Here is a 17,179-nt window from a genome sequence, read left to right as displayed (position 1 = left end):
GTTGACTAACGATTACACTGAATATGGTTAGTCTAACTTACCTTGATAGCAACTCGGGTCTCAGCCTCGCCTCCGACTCCTTTGACAATTCCTTCGTAAACCTCACCAAACGCTCCACTTCCCAAAAACGGTGAACTGGTCATCGAAATCTACAAAAAAAAGTAACCCCATGACGAAAACTGCTTCTTGTCTACCCTCCTTCCCCGCCAACCAACCTGTTCCCGGCGAATCTGCGGCAGCAGCGCTATCTCCGAGTCCGTCAGCGGACTCGAGCTGTACAGGATGTTGTTGCTGTGAATGAAATTGCCTCGGCGTGGCAGCTCGCGAAGGTTCGCCAGCTCCACATCTGGAATGCGAGTAGTGGTTGCATCAATTAGAATTTTCTTTTCAAGCTCGGCCCGACGGCACGCTGCAAAGGAGAAACACAATGGAAATAACACAACATGAAGCATGAGTGACGATGAACGTGGCATGATTCCGGGATGGAACGGAGCGGATGAAGCGCAAACGAGAAGCCACCGGTACTTACCGCAGACGCAGATCAGCAGGATGAAGATGATCACGATGATGGTGAGGCTGACCCCGCCGATCATGAGGTAGCTTTTGGTCTGGTTGGACAGCAGCGGCTCGCTGATGGGGTCGCTCTCTCCGCTGAACGGACCGAAACCGCACGAGTTGCGGGCCCGTACGCGAAACTTGTTCTCGTGGAAGGTCAGCTTGTCCGGGATTATCCAGTAGTTGTCGGTTCCGTTGTACACCTGGACCCAGCGCTCGGTCATGTACTCCTGGCTGTCCGTTGGAATGACGTCCATGTGCAGCGGGATCGTGTTGTTCATTTCTTCGGAACCGCCGTCGTCGAACTGTTCGACGCTGCGTTCAACGCGATTCGTAAGGCGGGATGATCGCACCAGCACCTCCAGCGCGTATTCCAGGATGACGGCTCCGTTGTCCTTTGCCGGTTCCCAGGAGACCTTGTAGACGTCCTGTCGAAGTTGCGTCACGAGCGGGCGACCTGGGGCACTTGGATGATCGGCGTCGGTTTCGTACACAAACCGGGCGTCCGGAGGCCACACGTACGGATCCCTTCGGTTCGGATAGAACAGCAACACAATGAAGCGGTACTGCGTTTTCGGTTGAAGCCCCGTTACTTTGAGCTCGTCGTTCTCCGGGGCGGTTTCATTGGCACCGTTCTCGAAGATTGTAACCCAAGACTTACTGCCAATGGCAGAGTACTGGATTTTGTATCTGAAGGGAGGTGCGAGAACTGGCATGATTTTGTGAATTTTTGCGAAGCGATGGGTTTGGAACTTACCGAGAAATGTGTTGGTGCGGAACCCAGCTGATACTCAGCTCCGTGGAGGAATTGTACACCAGGTGGATGTCGTCCGGCTCCGGGAAGGTAACGATTTTCGTTTTGTCGCTCACGGTGAACATCGTTTCGGTTGAGTACGCCTGGACCCAGATCGTGTACGCGTGATTCGGTTGAAGGCGATTGAGGCTGATCGAGAGGTTACCCAGCTGTTCGTCATAGTCTGCGCAAGGTAAACCAAAATTAACAAAAGGTTTCAAGCGAATTTTGAAAAAGAGGAAGGGTCGTTTCCCGAATTACGCTTTAGACCAAAACGGTTATTAGACCGAAAAGTGTAATTTGGCCGGAAAAGTCGTTTAACGGAAATGGTCGTTTGTTCGAAAATGTTGTATGGCCAAACAGGTCATTTGGCCGAAAGTCGTTTGCCCGAAAATGTTATATTGAAGAGCCAGATTTCCAAGAGGGCGAACCTCCACCGTTACCACCGGTTAAACAACGATTTGTGTCATAAGAGTTCTAGAGGGGGTGGTGGACTTGCGAGCCAGCCAACAAAGGTCTCGCCACCTCTACCGGTAGTAACTATTAGCTCATGTTGATTCTTACTGTGCAATGACGATCATTCCTGAACTAAATTGTAAGAAAATGTGATCCGTGCGAACTACGACAAGGAATTGATTGCATTCTATAATATGATGAAAAGTGCAACTTCCCTATGACAACCCTGCAGAGAACGTTGTGACTTCCGAGTTTCACAATCACTACCCTGATCGATTAGCCGTCACTGGACTGTTTTACCTCGTTTCTTACGAGATTCCAATGAGCGCGATTCCGATAAGAATCCATTAGGGATTCCAACGGGAATCCATCAGGAATTCCGATAGAAACCCATTAGGTATTTGAACGAGAAGCAATTGGGGATTCTGACGTGAATCCATTAGGGATTCCGATGGGCGTGATTCCGACGGAAACCCATCAGCCATTCCGACAAGAATCCATTAGCGATTTCGACAGAAATCCATTGGAGATTACGACAGGAATCCAATAGGAATGTCGAGGGGAATCCATCAGGGATTTCGACGGGAATCCATTACAGATTCTGACGGGAACCCATAACAGATTCTGATGAGAATGCATTGGGGATTCCGACGGCAATCCATCAGAAATTTCGACGGAAACCCATCAGGGGTTCCGATGGGAAGGCGTTAGGCATTCTGAAGGGAATTCATTCGGCGAATTTTCAGGAGGAACTCCAAAAGGATTTGCTGGAAGAATTGCAGAAAAATTTACTGGAGGAACTGCTGGAAGATTTGCAGGAGGAACTTCAGGGGGATTAGCTTAGAGAACTTCTGGATGATACGCTAGAAGAATTCCATAAAGATCTGCTGAAGGAACTCCAGGAGCAGTGGCAGAAGGGATTCCAGTAAAATTTGCTTTAGGAACTCCAAGAAGATTTGCTGGAGAAACTCAAGGAAGACATCCTCTAGGAGCTTCAGGAGGATTTGCTGGATGAACTCCAGGAGGATTCGCTGGAGGACCTTCAAGAGGATTTGATAGATGAACTTTAGGAGGATTAGCTGAGCAAGCTCCATGAAGATTTGCTGGATAAACTTCAGGAGGATTCGCTGGAGTTAATCCAGGAAATTTGCAAGAGGATTTCATGGAAGAATTCCAGGAGGATTTGCTGGAGGAACTCTAGAAGGATTAGCTACAGTTACTTCAGGAGATTTGCATGAGGGTTTGATGGAGGAATTTCAGGAGAAGTTTATCTAGGAACTCAGGATGGTTTTCTGGAGAAACTTCAGGACGATTTTCTGGAGGAACTCTAGGAGCATGGGCAGAGGAAGACCAAGTGGATTTGATGAGAAAATTCAGGAGGATTTGCGAGAAGAACTCGAGGAATATTTGATAGATGAACTTCAAGAGGATTTGCTCGAGGAAGTTAAGGAGATTTGCGGGAGGAACTCCAGGAGAAATTTTGGAGGAACTTCTGGAGGATTTGCTGAAGGAACTCTAGAAGGATTTGCTAGAGAAACTTCAGGAGACTTGCAGGAGGATTTGACGAAGGAACTCAAGAACGATTTACTGTAGTAACTCCTGAAAGATTTGCTGGAGACACTCTAGGATGATTTGTTGAAGAAATGCTGGAGGAACTTTTAAAGGATTTTCCGGAGGAACTTCAGGATATTTGTTGAATGAACTCCAGAAGGAATCGCTAGAGGAGCTCCAGGAGGAGTCAGTTCTTCTTCTTCTTCAATTGCTTCACATTCCAACTGGAACTTGGTCAGCTTTTCAACTTAGTATTCTATTAGTCAATTATGATTTGAAAGCTTCTCTATGCCCGCCATTGCATGAGTATGTATCTTGTGTGGTAAGTACAATGGACACACTATGCCCAGGGAATCGAGAATGTTTCCCAGCCGAAAACATCCTAGACCGGACCGATATTTGAACTCGTCATCTCCGGATTGGCAATCCTACGCCTTTGCTCGCAAGGCTATTGGAGGAGTCACAATAGATCTAAATACTAGTCGCAGTGGTAATAAAGTTCTAACAACAAAAAAATCCAGTAGGATTTGCGGGAGGAACTACAGAAAGATTCGCTAAAGCAACTCCAGGAGGATTTGATTGAGGAGCTACAGAAGGATTTGTTTCAAAAACTTCAGCAGGATTTGCTAGAGGAGCTGCAGAAGGATCAGCTGAAGGACCTTCAAGAGAATCTGCTGGAGGAGCTCCAGGAGAATTTGACGGAAAATTCGGGAAGGATTTAATGGAGGAACTCCAGGACGATTTGTTTGATAGACTTCAGGAGGATTTTCTGTAAGAGCTCCAGGAGAATTTGAAAGAGGAACTCCAGGAGGATCAGCTGAAGGACCTTCAGGAGGATTTGATGGATTTGATGGAGAAGCTCGATGATTATTTCTTAGAGAAACTTCAGGAGAAGCTGTTTGAGAAAATTGGGGAGGATTTGTTGGAGGAGCTCCAAGGGTATTTTTTGAAGGAACTACAGAAGGATTCGTTTGGGAAACCTCAGAAGGATTTGTTCTAGAACCTTCATAACGATATTGTTGAGGAGCTCCTGGAGGATTTGGTGGAGAAATTCCAGAATGAGCTGTTTGAGAAGCTTCAGGAAGATTTTTTGGAGGAATTCCAGGAGAACTCGATGGGTGAACTACAGAAGGATTAGTTTGAGAACCTTCAGAAGGATTTGCTGGAGGAGCTCTAGGAAGATTCGCTGGAGGAAATGCAGGATGATTTTTTGCGGGGCTTCAGAAGGATTTGATGGAAGAACTTTAGGAAATAGGGACGAAGGTATTTTGGACATCTGAATATATTTTGGGCTTTTGGCTATATTTTGTTTATTTTGTTACATAAATGTTGTTAGAAATGTGATTATGAAAGAGGCCAAAGAGACACGTAATTCCTATTTATTTGATGAAAGCTAAGTCGTAAAACACGCAAATATAATCAAAAGTCCAAAATATATTCAGATGTCCAAAATACATCATTTACCCTAGAGGAATTCGAAAAGGATTTAATGGGGGAAATCTCGGAGTATTTAATGCAGGGACTACTGTTTATTTTGGATACATACCAATGAATATTGTGGCAAATCCCCGCTAACTCTTTATTAACACCAGGAAGTTCATTTAGAATTGAAAAGATCTTATCTTAAAAATTTAATTCACGCTATTTAATTAGAAAGTTTTCGAAAAAGATCTGTAATTAACATTATGAGCTTGCGAATGTATTTGGATTCTAGAGTCGCTCGGTCCCTTCAGCTTACCGTACAAAATAAAAATTCACAAATAATGCCATAAAACCTATTCAGTAAACTTCAGCTGAAAAGCTACTTGCACTGGCACTTGCAAGTACGAAGAAGTTAAGAGCGACTTTCGGGCCAACAAACCTTCCGAGTCCTAGATCACTTATGCAGTCTCACCCCTCTTGTGGACGACAAGCAAGCTATTTTCGAAGGTGTTGTACTTTTTGAACGGTTATGCGTTCGATTTTTCTAGATCCATCATTTCATGATTATGCAAAATATTATTCAATGGGTACAGAGAGCATGGATCTTTTTTATTTTTTCCCATTCTAGCACGATGTATTTTACTAAATCTGAATTTCGATACATCCTGGATGGTTCAAATAGTTGAAAATTGTGACTTTTTGCTAGTAAAAGCGACTTTAGTGACTTGACTTGAGCTCGAAAAAAGAGACTTTTAGTGACTGACCCGAAAAAAGTGACCAAGTCACTATAAAGTGACCCACTATCATGCCTGCAGAAAGAGCAATTTGGCCAAAAATATAATTTTCTAAACGAATCGGATGGCCAAACTTCCTGCTTGGCTGAATAATAGTGAATAGTGAGAAGTATGAAGAGATGAGAAGTGAAAAATACGATGTGAGAAATTAGAAGTGAAACGTTTTATTTCTCACTTGCCACTGCGAAAAGTAACGAAAGTGAGGTGAGAAATAAGAAATGCGAAGTGCGAAACGAGAAGAAAGACTTCTCACTTCTCATTTCTTACATCTCACATGTACTTTCTGCTACTATTTCTACTCCGTATTTGTTACTTTTCCTCTTCTCATTTATTACTTCTCACAGTGAGAAGTGAAGTGAGAAGTTATTAAAAACTAACAAGCGAAAATTAAGAAGTGAGGAATGGAGTAAGAGCGTAAAAAGTGGGACATCTCCCTTTTCATGAGGCCCTTTTTGGGAGAAATGAGAAGTGGGACTTCACACTTCTCATTTTAGACATGTCACTTTCCCAGGTGAGAAGTAAAAAGTTAGACATAAGGAGTTGGAAGTAAGAAGCAAATCGTCTCCCTTCTAATTTCTCACTTTGCATTTCTTACTTTTTGCTATAACAAGTGAGTAGCGCAAAGTAAGAATTGAGAAATGTAATGCGAGAAACGAGACGTTTTACTACTTAAGTCACGGTGTGCCTGTCACCATTATTAACGAAAAAAATTTCCATCCATTCTGAACTAGCCTTTCGAAAGATATAATATCCAGGCGTCTGCTATGAAAATTTTGAAAATATTTCATCTAGGGAATCGAAAGTTATAGCAGTTACAAATTTAATGATTCTTGCGTTCGATTTTTCACTAATATGCAACAATATATACCGTGAATTTCCTCCTCCTTCTTCTTCTTCTTATTGGCATTACATCCCCACCTCCTGATTACATCCACATTAACTATTATCAAATATGCAATTTGCAACCTCAATCAACTATAACCTAAAACCTATTCTTTGAATAATAGAAAAAAATAGCAAAGGATGTTAGAGATGACATTGTTCTAATATTAATGACAAAATAGACAATACAACCACAATACAGTATTCTACTTACAGAATTATTGCACTTCAATCTCCTAATCATACCAAAGTGTGAATATTGTCTATGACAGACAAGTAACTACTCTCTGTATGATGATTCTGCTTTTATTAAATATGACAATAGTTGGTAACATAGAATACCGCGCTGAAACAATTTTGTCTTTCATGAGATTTAAACAACAATGTGCATCATTTGTTGTCAATTATACAACCATCATCCAGTTCGATTCAAGCAGTGGTACTAAAACGAGTTCCATTTGGAAAAAAAAGGGAACGGCTAGATCACACGAGGAAAACCGCCTTTTCCGAGAACGGTACTCGGAAAAAGCATATATGCACCACTTCGGAACGTCTCAACAATTTAACTGACTTGCTGAACTACGATGCATTTACTTCATACATTAATGCATTTACTACATAAACTACTAGAAGAGGGAAGCCATCGTATTTGCATAAAGCCAGGTAAGAAAATATTTCAGTCAAATGACCTTTTCGATCAAACAAAATTTTTGGCCAACCGACACTTTCGGTCATATGACCCGTTCGACCAACCGATCAATCTTCTTCTTCTTCTTATTGGCATTACATCCCCACACTGGGACAGAGCCGCCTCGCAGCTTAGTGTTCATTGAGCACTTCCACAGTTATCAATTGCGAGGTTTCTAAGCCAGGTTACCATTTTTGCATTCGTATATCATGAGGCTAGCACGATGATACTTTTATGCCCAGGGAAGTCGAGACAATTTCCAATCCGAAAATTGCCTAGACCGGCACCGGGAATCGATCCCAGCCACCCTCAGCATGGTCTTGCTTTGTAGCCGCGCGTCTTACCGCACGGCTGAGGAGGGCCCAACCGACCATTTAAATTAGTTGCATATTATTCGGCATCTCGGCCGTACGAAAATCATTTTTTTTTTGTTAAATATCTTGGCTAAATATCAAGACTCGTGGATTCTTTTTCGCAAATTTCATATCAATTTGTCCATTTCGAAACATGCGCTGTGCATATGCACAGCCAAGATATTTAACAAAAAAACTCGGATAATTGACTTTTCAGCCAAATGACCTGGTCGACCAAACGACAATTTCGGTCAAACTATCTTTTTGGCCAAATGTAATTCACCTGGTCAACTATTTCGACCAAATTACCTATTCGGCCTTACGACTATTTTGGTCATATGACCTGTTCGACATACGACATTTTCGGTCGTACATCACATTCTGCCAAATGGCCTATTTAGTCAAACGATTTTTTCGGCCAACTGGCCGGACAACCAAACAAACGACATTTTCGAACAAACGACATTTTCGATTGACTGACACTTTTGGCTATATGAACTGTTCGGCAAAACGATATTTTCCGGCAGTAAGACCCAAACGACCATTTCGGTCGAGCAAGTTTGCTCGAATATGCAAACGACTTTTTCGGCTGAACGACATTTTCGGCCAACCGACACTTTCGGCCATATGACCTGTTTAGCTAAAAAACACTTTCGGCCAAAAAATCGAAGGTCGAAAGGACAAAAGGTCGTAACAAAAAAATAGTCAAAAGGTCTAAAGAACAAATGGTGGAAAATCGCACATTTATATTTATTAGTGTTTAACGTGATTTTCATTGTTTAATTTTTCCTTCTTTTAATCATACGCTTTTCTTTCGAGTTTCGCAAATTTATATTTATTTGTGTTTCACCTGATAATATTTCATTCCAGAATTCCCCCTTTATTCAAACTTAGGGTATTGCTAGGCTTTATTAACTTAAATCTTAATTCCTGAAACTAGAATATATATCATTTTTGGCTTAACGTACCATCTTCTAGCAATAATAATTTTATTATCATGTGCTCAAAAGATGTTTTAAAGAAAATATAAACAAATAGAATAAATTTATTTTTATAATTAGAAACCCTCACACTTATTACTTACTCACTACTTTTTCGCCGAGATCTCAGCATTTTTGTTTATTTTTCCGAAGTGTTTTCAGCAAACATGGCTTTTACCGAAATTTCAGTAAAAGTGACATTTCGGTTGCTGAGTTACGGTAAATATTGTGCTGAACATCAGTAATGAACGAAATTTTCTGCCGAGAATAAGCTTTTAAATTTATTGAGCTACAGCGGTACCCGATTTTGCCGAGCTCGAAAAAGAAAACTTAGTGTGCGTGATTTAAACCTTAACGTACCTAAAAATACGGACCCTTATTATTGTTGCATTTAATGAAGTCAACTAGTAAGCCTCTAACGCCCAAGACTACCTATAGACGGCGTACTTTGATAATTTTTTGTAATTTTCAATTGTTCTTCTTCTTCATTGGCATTACATCCCCCACTGGGACATTGCCGCCTCGCAGCTTGGTGTTCATTAAGCACTTCCACAGTTATTAACTGCGAGGTTTCTAAGCCAAGTTACCATTTCTGCATTCGTATATCATGAGGCTAACACGATGATACTTTTATGCCCAGGGAAGTCGAGACAATTTCCAATCCGAAAATTGTCTAGACCGGCACCGGGAATCGAACCCAGCCACCCTCAGCATGGTCTTGCTTTGTAGTCGTGCATCTTACCGCACGGCTAAGGAGGGCCCCTAATCCCCTTTCAATTGTTCAGGGTTCAAAAAGTTTTTCAGGTCGGTCAATAATATAAACTAGACAAACAAAATTATAAAAAAGGAAAAATTGATGAAATCGATATTTTTGTTTGTCTAAAATATGTGTAGATCGGTTTTTAAAATCAAAATAGTGGTTTTGAGCGAGAATACAAATTTGGGTGTAATATGGTTAAGTAAACTCTAAAAAAAAGCGTCCGTTTATAATATAAGATATAACTCGTAAGAACAGCCTTCTTCTTCTTCTTCTTATTGGCATTACATCCCCACACTGGGACAGAGCCGCCTCGCAGCTTAGTGTTCATTAAGCACTTCCACAGTTTTTTTTAACTGCGTGGTTTCTTAGCCAGGTTACCATTTTTGCATTCGTATATCATGAGGTCTCAGCATGGTCTTGCTTTGTAGCCGCGCGCCTTATCGCACGGCTAAGGAGGGCCCAGCCTGTCTATATCTATATCTATGCCTATATATATATATATTATTTTTTTAATATATAAAAATCAATGTTTGTATGTTTGTATGTATGTTCCAGCATAACTTCTGAACGCATTGACCGATTTAAACCAAATTTGGAACACACATACTTTATCTTAAGGAGACGACGATAGGGGGGTTATGGATGCTATTTGGAGAAGGGGGAGGGTGTGGAGGAAGGGGCATTGCTTAGTCATCGATCAACTCAGTGTACCTTCTGAACCCCTTGGCCATTATCAACCAAATTTGGAACACACATTCTTTATCTTAAGGAGACGACGATAGGGGGGTTATGGATACTGTTCGGAAAAGGGAGAGGGTGTGGGGGGAGGGGTACTGCTTAGTCATCGATCAACTCAGTGTACCTTCTGAACCCCTTGGCCATTCTCAACCAAATTTGGAACACACATTCTTTATCTTAAGGAGACGACGATAGGGGGGTTATGGATACTGCTCGGAAAAGGGGGAGGGTGTGGGGGTGGGGTACTGCTTAGTCATCGATCAACTCAGTGTACCTTCTGAACCCCTTGGCCATTATCAACCAAATTTGGAACACACATTCTTTATCTTAAGGAGACGACGATAGGGGGGTTATGGATACTGCTCGGAAAAGGGGGAGGGTGTGGGGGTGGGGTACTGCTTAGTCATCGATCAACTCAGTGTACCTTCTGAACCCCTTGGCCGTTCTCAACCAAATTTGGAGCACACATTCTTTATCTTAAGGAGACGACGATAGGGGGGTTATGGATACTGCTCGGAAAAGGGGGAGGGTGTAGGGGGAGGGGTACTGCTTAGTCATCGATCAACTCAGTGTACCTTCTGAACCCCTTGGCCGTTTTCAACCAAATTTGGAGCACACATTCTTTATCTTAAGGAGACGACGATAGGGGGGTTAGGGATGCTCTTTGGAAATAAGAGATGGTATGTGGGGAGGGGTACTGTTCAGCAATCGATCATCTCAATGTAAGTCTTGAGCTCCATGACCGATTTGAACCAAATTTGTATCAAATATGGTCTGTCGTAAGGAAACGATTTTAGTAGATATTGGCAGGTCCTTTTAAAATGGGGAGGTTATGAGAGAGGGGTATTGTTTAGTTAGCGATCAATTCAGCATAACTTCTGAACCCATTTACCGATGTCCACCAAATTTGGAACCCATATTCTCTGTCTAGGACTGTCATAGCTGAACGAGAGAGGGTATATTTATTAAACGAACAGTTTAGTATACCTTTTTATCGCATGGGTAAATTCAAACCAAATATTTAAACATGTATTGTTCACGCAAAGGAAACTATTTTAGAGAGGCTGGGAGGAGTTTTTGAAATGTGGGAGGATGTTGGGGTTGGGTATTGTTTAGAAAACGACTTAATTTAAAATCCCTCTTATTTAGTTATTCCGAGGTTTTTTGACATTATACAATGATCCGAAAACAATTCTTCAAAAATAGCAAATTTTCGACAATAACATTTCCCTGCAAATGACATATCACTGAATGAAGCAGGCCATTAACATAACACTATTTGGCCTAAAGGTCATTCAACATGAAGTGAATTTGGGATAATACTGAACAGCACCAGAAAAATCTTTCATAGAAAGCATGCATTTGCTGGGTATAAAGCAATGATAATTGTTACCCTTCATCGGAATCATAGTTTGCCCAGTGAAAAGCAATGAATAATGTGTTTCCTTCTGGATGGTGGATGTGATTGCTCCTTTAAAAGTAGGCATTTTCCCGGAATAAGGCAATGGTGGGTGTGATCCCTTCTTTAAAAATATGCGTTTGCCCGGAATAAGACATCTTTAGAAATAGACGTTTGCCCGGAATAAGGCTATTCAAACCCACAATCCCTTCTTCAAAATCAGTCAATATTTCCAAAAGCCTTCTTTTAATCAAATGATGAAGTATCAACAAGTAAACACAATTACACTGTTAACCAATTGGTTTTATTATTTTCCGATTGTGAAAAAAAAAATTGCGAACCAAACTGGCAACTCCGAGCAAGGCCGGGTACATAAAGCTAGTGATTGATATAATGAAACCTCCAATCTCTGCATATTCGACTTTTTCTTCCTGACGACCTTTTGTATCTTGGATCCTTTCAACCTTTTGATCCAGTTATTTGTTTCAACCTTCTCTTCCTTCAACTTTATGTCATTTTTCGACCATCTTTTACTTTTGTCCTTGTTATGACCATTTGTTATTTCGACCTTTTGTTCCTTCGACCTTATGTTTTAGACCTTTTGTTCTTTCAACCCTTTGTCCTTTCATCCTTTCAACCTTTTGTCCTTCAACATTTCGATATTCGATCTTTTGACCTTTGACCTATTGACACAGATTCTTGGCCGAAAAAAAATGGCATTGAAATGGCCTGAAATGGCCGACCAAACGACATTTTCCACCAATTGACACTTTCGGCCAAATCACTTGATCGCCTAAACGACAATTTCGGCCGACCGACGCTTTCGGCAATAGACCAGTTCGGTCAAACGACCATTTCGGTCAAAAAAGATTTTTGGCTAAATGACTTATTCGGCCAAATGACATATTCGACCAAACGACTTTTTCGTTCAAAGACATGACCTGTTTGGCCAAACAACACTTTCAGCCATATGACCCGTTAGACTAAACATCCATTTCGACTAAATTACCTATTCGGTCTTATTTATTTTTCGGCCAAATGACCTGTTTGACCAGACGACTTTTGCGGCCGACCGATATTCGGACATATGACCTGTTTGGCCAAAACGCATTTTCGGCCATATTAACCGTTCGGCCAAACAAGCATTTTAGCCAAAAAAAATAGTCGACCGAATGATCTGTTCGACCAAACAACATTTTACACCGACTGACACTTCCGGCCATATAATCTGTTCGGCCAAACGACTATTTCGGTCAAACAAGTTTTTGGCCAAATGACAAATTCGACCTAACGACTTTTTCGGTTGAACGACATTTTCGGTCAAAAACGCTTTCGACCATATGACCTGTTTGGCCTTATGACACGTTCGGCCAAATGACCTGTTCGACCAATCGACATTTTCGGCCAACCGACACTTTCAGCCATATGACCTGTTTGACCAAACAACACTTTTGGCCATATCGCCTGTTCAGCTAAACGACATTTTAGGCCATATGACCCGTTCGGCCAAACAACCATTTTGGCCAAACAAATTTTTCTGTCAAACGACATTTTCAATCGAAAGGCCTTTGACCAATCGGCCCTTCCCCCACGCTTCAACTCACCTCCAATCATCTGCTGCTGCTTGTTCTTCACCCCGTCGTGGATGTTCTCCGTCTGCCAGTGGATCTCGTACCAGACCCGATCGCTGTTTTTCACCGCCGAAAGTGTCCACTGTACGACGGCTTCGGTCGGACTAATGGCTACGGCGTGGATGTGTTCCGGCTTGGACGGTGCCCCGGCTGCCGTACTAAACACCGCGATCGAACCCATCCGTGGAAGATCCAGCTCGGCCACCTCTTTGTAGTGCTCCTGGTAGTAGTTGATCAGCATGACCTGGAATTTGTACTTGGTGAAGGGTTCCAATCCCCCGATCGTCCGACTGCGGTCATAAGAGCTGGCGTGCAGACACCTCCTTGGGTCGCAGTCGATTGTTCCGTTCAGATTCGCCTCGTTTAACTCTTCATAGAAGATCATGTATCGGATTCCGCTCGGTTGAGTCGTACAATTCGGCTGGACCTCCGCTTTCGGAAGCAGCAAGGTCAACGAATTCTCCGTTCTCTGAAGCAGATTTGCTTGATAGTCCTTGTCCTGCTGCAGCGGAATCAAACAGCGTCGCTCTGGGAAGTACTGCAGCTGTAGAGGCAGCAACGTGCTCGCGTGCGATATTGCGATCGTCTCTTGATAACCGGATTCGTCCATCCGTACGATCGTGTCGTTTCCATCCAGCCAGTAGAAGTGATCGCTGTCCTTGGCGATGCTCGTCATGTTCGGATAATACTCCAAACCGAAGTTGACGCAGGTTTTGTTACTCAATCCGACGTAACGCAAACCGGTCTCGCCCCAAAACAACTTAGCTTCTTCGTCAACCGAAGTCTGCAGCGTTAACATCGGGTGGACCGTAATGCCGGCCGTCCGATTGGGACATTCCTCGAAACTGTCATCGAAAAACTCCTTCGTTTTGTTCTCGTCGAAACTGTGCACAAAAATCACATTCTCCGGCACTTTCTCCACCCAAAACAGCAGTCGGTCGAAAGGAGACACCACCAAGTTACTGATGAACCCTTCCCGGTGTTCGATCTTCTCCAAATGCACCCCCTCGTGCTCAAATCGGCTCAGATCGAACGCAAAGATCGCACTCCCCACCAGCTCCCGTTGCGACCAGTACAGTATCCGCTGGATCCAATCCACCGTCAACGCCGTCACCGTGCCACTTATCGAATACAACTTGACCTTGAACTGCCCGTCATACTGAAACAGCTCGTTGTTCTCATCCACCCAAAACAGCTTCCGTTCCCGGGCCAATCGGGCCAAGAACTTCACCGGCGTTGACGTTCCCACCACATAGGTCCAATTCTTGGTGTCAAAATCAACCTCAATGATATGATCCCTGGTTCCGATCAGTGCCTGCGGGATCGGGTGATCCTGGGCCGTGTCCACCGAACGCACCGGAGTCATCTCGCTGTCCCGAGCCGTCGTCGACGCCTGCACCCGGAAGAAGTACGTCACGTTGTGCACCAGATTGCGCACGATCCGCTCCGTACCGTTGATGCGTTCGCCCAGCAGAACTTGGTTCGTTGCGCCGCCTTCCTCTTCGTACCAGCAGTGCACCTTGTAGGCGATGATGGGACCGTTCGGGGTTTCCGGCGGCGACCACCGGAAGGTGGCCTCAATGTTGTGCGTGTCCATGATCGGATCGACAAAGTGCCGCACGTAGACTCGGGGCTTTGTCGGTTGCGATGGTTTACCCGAGGGGCTGAATAGGCGGGTGAAGGACAGGGGGGATGATCGCCAGTAGGTGAACGCACTGATGGACACTTTGATTTCGGTGTGAGGGCTGATGTGGTTCGCTCCGGTGATGGTGAACGGGTGGGAGGGTTTCGAGAGTTCCAGCGTTTCTTCGGGTCTACCGGCGACCTTCATGGTGAGCTTGTAGAACACTTTGCCGTAGTCGACGTTCGTGACCGGGTCCCAAACGATTTGGAACTTCTTCCAGGTGCCTTGGATGCGGATGGAGGCGTTGTTGACTTGGGTTGGGAGGACGTTGATGTTGCGGTTGTCTTCTGGGTAGACGTGGTGGGCTGGATCAACGATCGTGAAAGCTCGAGTGCCGTTGAGCTTTTCGTTTTTGATGTGGGCGAGGTTTTCCGCTTGGAGGTCCCCAACGACGATTTCGTCTTTCTGGAGCCAAAGCAGGCGATCGCTGAAGTGAGTTAATGGGCCTACCGAGTGCTGATCGGAGAGTACTGCCACCGTGGAGATTACTTTGGGTGAGCCAGTGCCGGCCATGTTTGCGCTGAACACTTCCAGATTGTTCATGGCACGCACAATCCAGTAGATCTTTTTGCTGTCCATGTCCAGCGTCATGCCGATTACTTCTTTTCCTGCAAATCGGTTGTTCTCCATATAGTAACTGTGACGATCCTTTCCGTTCAATCGGAATGCTTCCACGACATACGCCGTGAAGTGGTAGATGAATCCCCTCAGCGCATCAAACTTAATTGCCCGTACGTTATTAACATTATGAATAGGCTCAGGCTGCTCCCCGTGCAAGCTGCTCCTCATGATCATCTGTTGAGACGGGTTGTAAAAATACAACCTCCGTCCGATCCAATCCACCGCCACGCACTCCACGGACTCCAGTTCCCTCAGCTTAGACACGCCGCCCTCACTCTGGTTGTAAAACAACAACGTCGAACTACTGACCACGTACAATATGTCCTCGAACCAGGCGATATCCGTCACTTCTCCATCCTCAAGCTCCGTCCGACCGACCAACGTTTCCACACTGTCCCCGATCACGTCGCTCCGTAGAATTCCATCGCTACCGGACCACACCAGATGCCGGTCGTGTGTGTCCTTCAACGTACGCACCCGAAACTCGGGACTCCACGGTCCCTGGCCGGCGTCCGTGTAGGCCGCCGCCTTGATCAGGTACTCCTGTCCGGGGCTGATCAACGCCAAATCCTCCGAGGTGAAGGTGGTCCCGTTGATGTTCCGGATCTTCTGGCCGTCGACCACCTCCAGCACGTACTGCCACTCCTGCCAGGCTCCTTTGCCCTTGATGCCCAGCAGATGCGGAACGTTCCAGAAGATTTTGATCTTGCGGTTGGTTAGAAGTGCTTGGACGTTTCTGGGTGGGTTGACCGGAGTCGGAACTGGCTGCGCAGATGAAAGATTGACGTAGATGCTCAGATAGGTGATGTTGGTTTCGATGGAGATCGTGTTGTGATAGTAGCGGTCGTAGGTTTTGTGATGATCCTCGACGAACACGTCCTTGCCGTTGGTCCAGTAGAAGAGACCGTTGACGAGGACGATGGACTTGACCTTGCCGAAGCGGGCTTGTTCCGTGTTCTTCCGGATGTCTTCGGTGATGGAACCGTCGAGTGAGATCGACAGAACGGTGTTGTTGGTTTGGTCGGAGACCAAGACTCGAAAGTTGGCGTGGTTGACCGTGAAGGCGCCCAAGTTATGGAGGCTGTTCAGACGATGGGGGCTGATTTCGTGCTTGACACCGTTGGAGATGTCGCCCAGGTCAAGGCGGAAGAGTCCCGCGTCTTTGCCGAAACCGCTGATGACCCAGAACAGGTATCCGTTGAAGGGATCCACCTCGAAGTGGGCCGGCTCTCGCTGGAGGCCGGCGTAGGCGACGGTCATGCGTTCGCCGTTCAGGTCACAGCGGGAGATTTGCCACAGGTCGGTGGCTTTGACGTACCCGAGGATGTAGAGATGGTCGTTCAGCCAATCGATGGAAAGGAGCGTGGGACGAAAATTGTGGTCCGCTTCGGGGCTTAGAATAGCAGTTCGGTTTTGGTCCCCTGCTTGGAGAAGCGTTTTGTAGATGAAGCCAGCGTCGTCGGAGATGAAGATCAGGTTCCGGCGGATGTGGATGGCGGTGCCGCGGATTTTGTGCACCTTGCTGCGGTAGAAGTAAGAGGGTCGATCGGTGAACATGTTGGAGCTTTGAAGGAGGACGGTGCGGTCGGCGCACAGGATCAGGGTGGGGTTGATGGCTTCCTCTTGGTCCGGCGGTTGTTCGGGAGTTTTTACGAAGGTCGTTGACCGGGGACCTTCGCCTTCCGGATTGCGCATGGACACCGATAGGGAGTAGTTGCGCTCGGGTTTGAGCTTTTCGTAGATGTAGTAGCGGGATGAGTTCGACTCGGGGATGTCCTGGAAGATATTGAAGGGTTATTAGGAGTCTGTTGACAAGATGGGAAGTCCGGTTAGTTTAGAGTGAAATGAAAGATAGATGCGAGGGCATGCATG

The 17,179-nt window shown here is 44.8% G+C and overlaps 1 protein-coding gene across 4 annotated transcripts in view; it reads right to left on the bottom strand.

Moving 5' to 3' along the window:
- The window catches only part of LOC134206372 (proto-oncogene tyrosine-protein kinase ROS), a 94,329-nt gene that overhangs the window by 2,572 nt on the left and 74,578 nt on the right, over positions 1-17,179 (bottom strand). For 3 of the 4 annotated variants that reach the window (XM_062682072.1, XM_062682073.1, XM_062682075.1), the window contains exons 6-10: positions 12,976-17,083; positions 1,313-1,532; positions 530-1,245; positions 216-409; positions 42-149 (exon numbers count right to left, since the gene is read on the bottom strand). In XM_062682072.1, coding sequence (XP_062538056.1) covers positions 42-149; positions 216-409; positions 530-1,245; positions 1,313-1,532; positions 12,976-17,083 — 5,346 coding nt within the window. The remainder of the gene's footprint in view (positions 1-41; positions 150-215; positions 410-529; positions 1,246-1,312; positions 1,533-12,975; positions 17,084-17,179) is intronic. The other variant, XM_062682074.1, reaches the window with a different exon arrangement.

This window comes from Armigeres subalbatus, chromosome 1 (assembly GCF_024139115.2).
Source record: "Armigeres subalbatus isolate Guangzhou_Male chromosome 1, GZ_Asu_2, whole genome shotgun sequence".
Classification (NCBI taxonomy): domain Eukaryota; kingdom Metazoa; phylum Arthropoda; class Insecta; order Diptera; family Culicidae; genus Armigeres; species Armigeres subalbatus.
The sequence above is the reverse complement of the archived record's forward strand: the minus strand, read 5'-3'. Positions and strand labels throughout refer to the sequence as shown.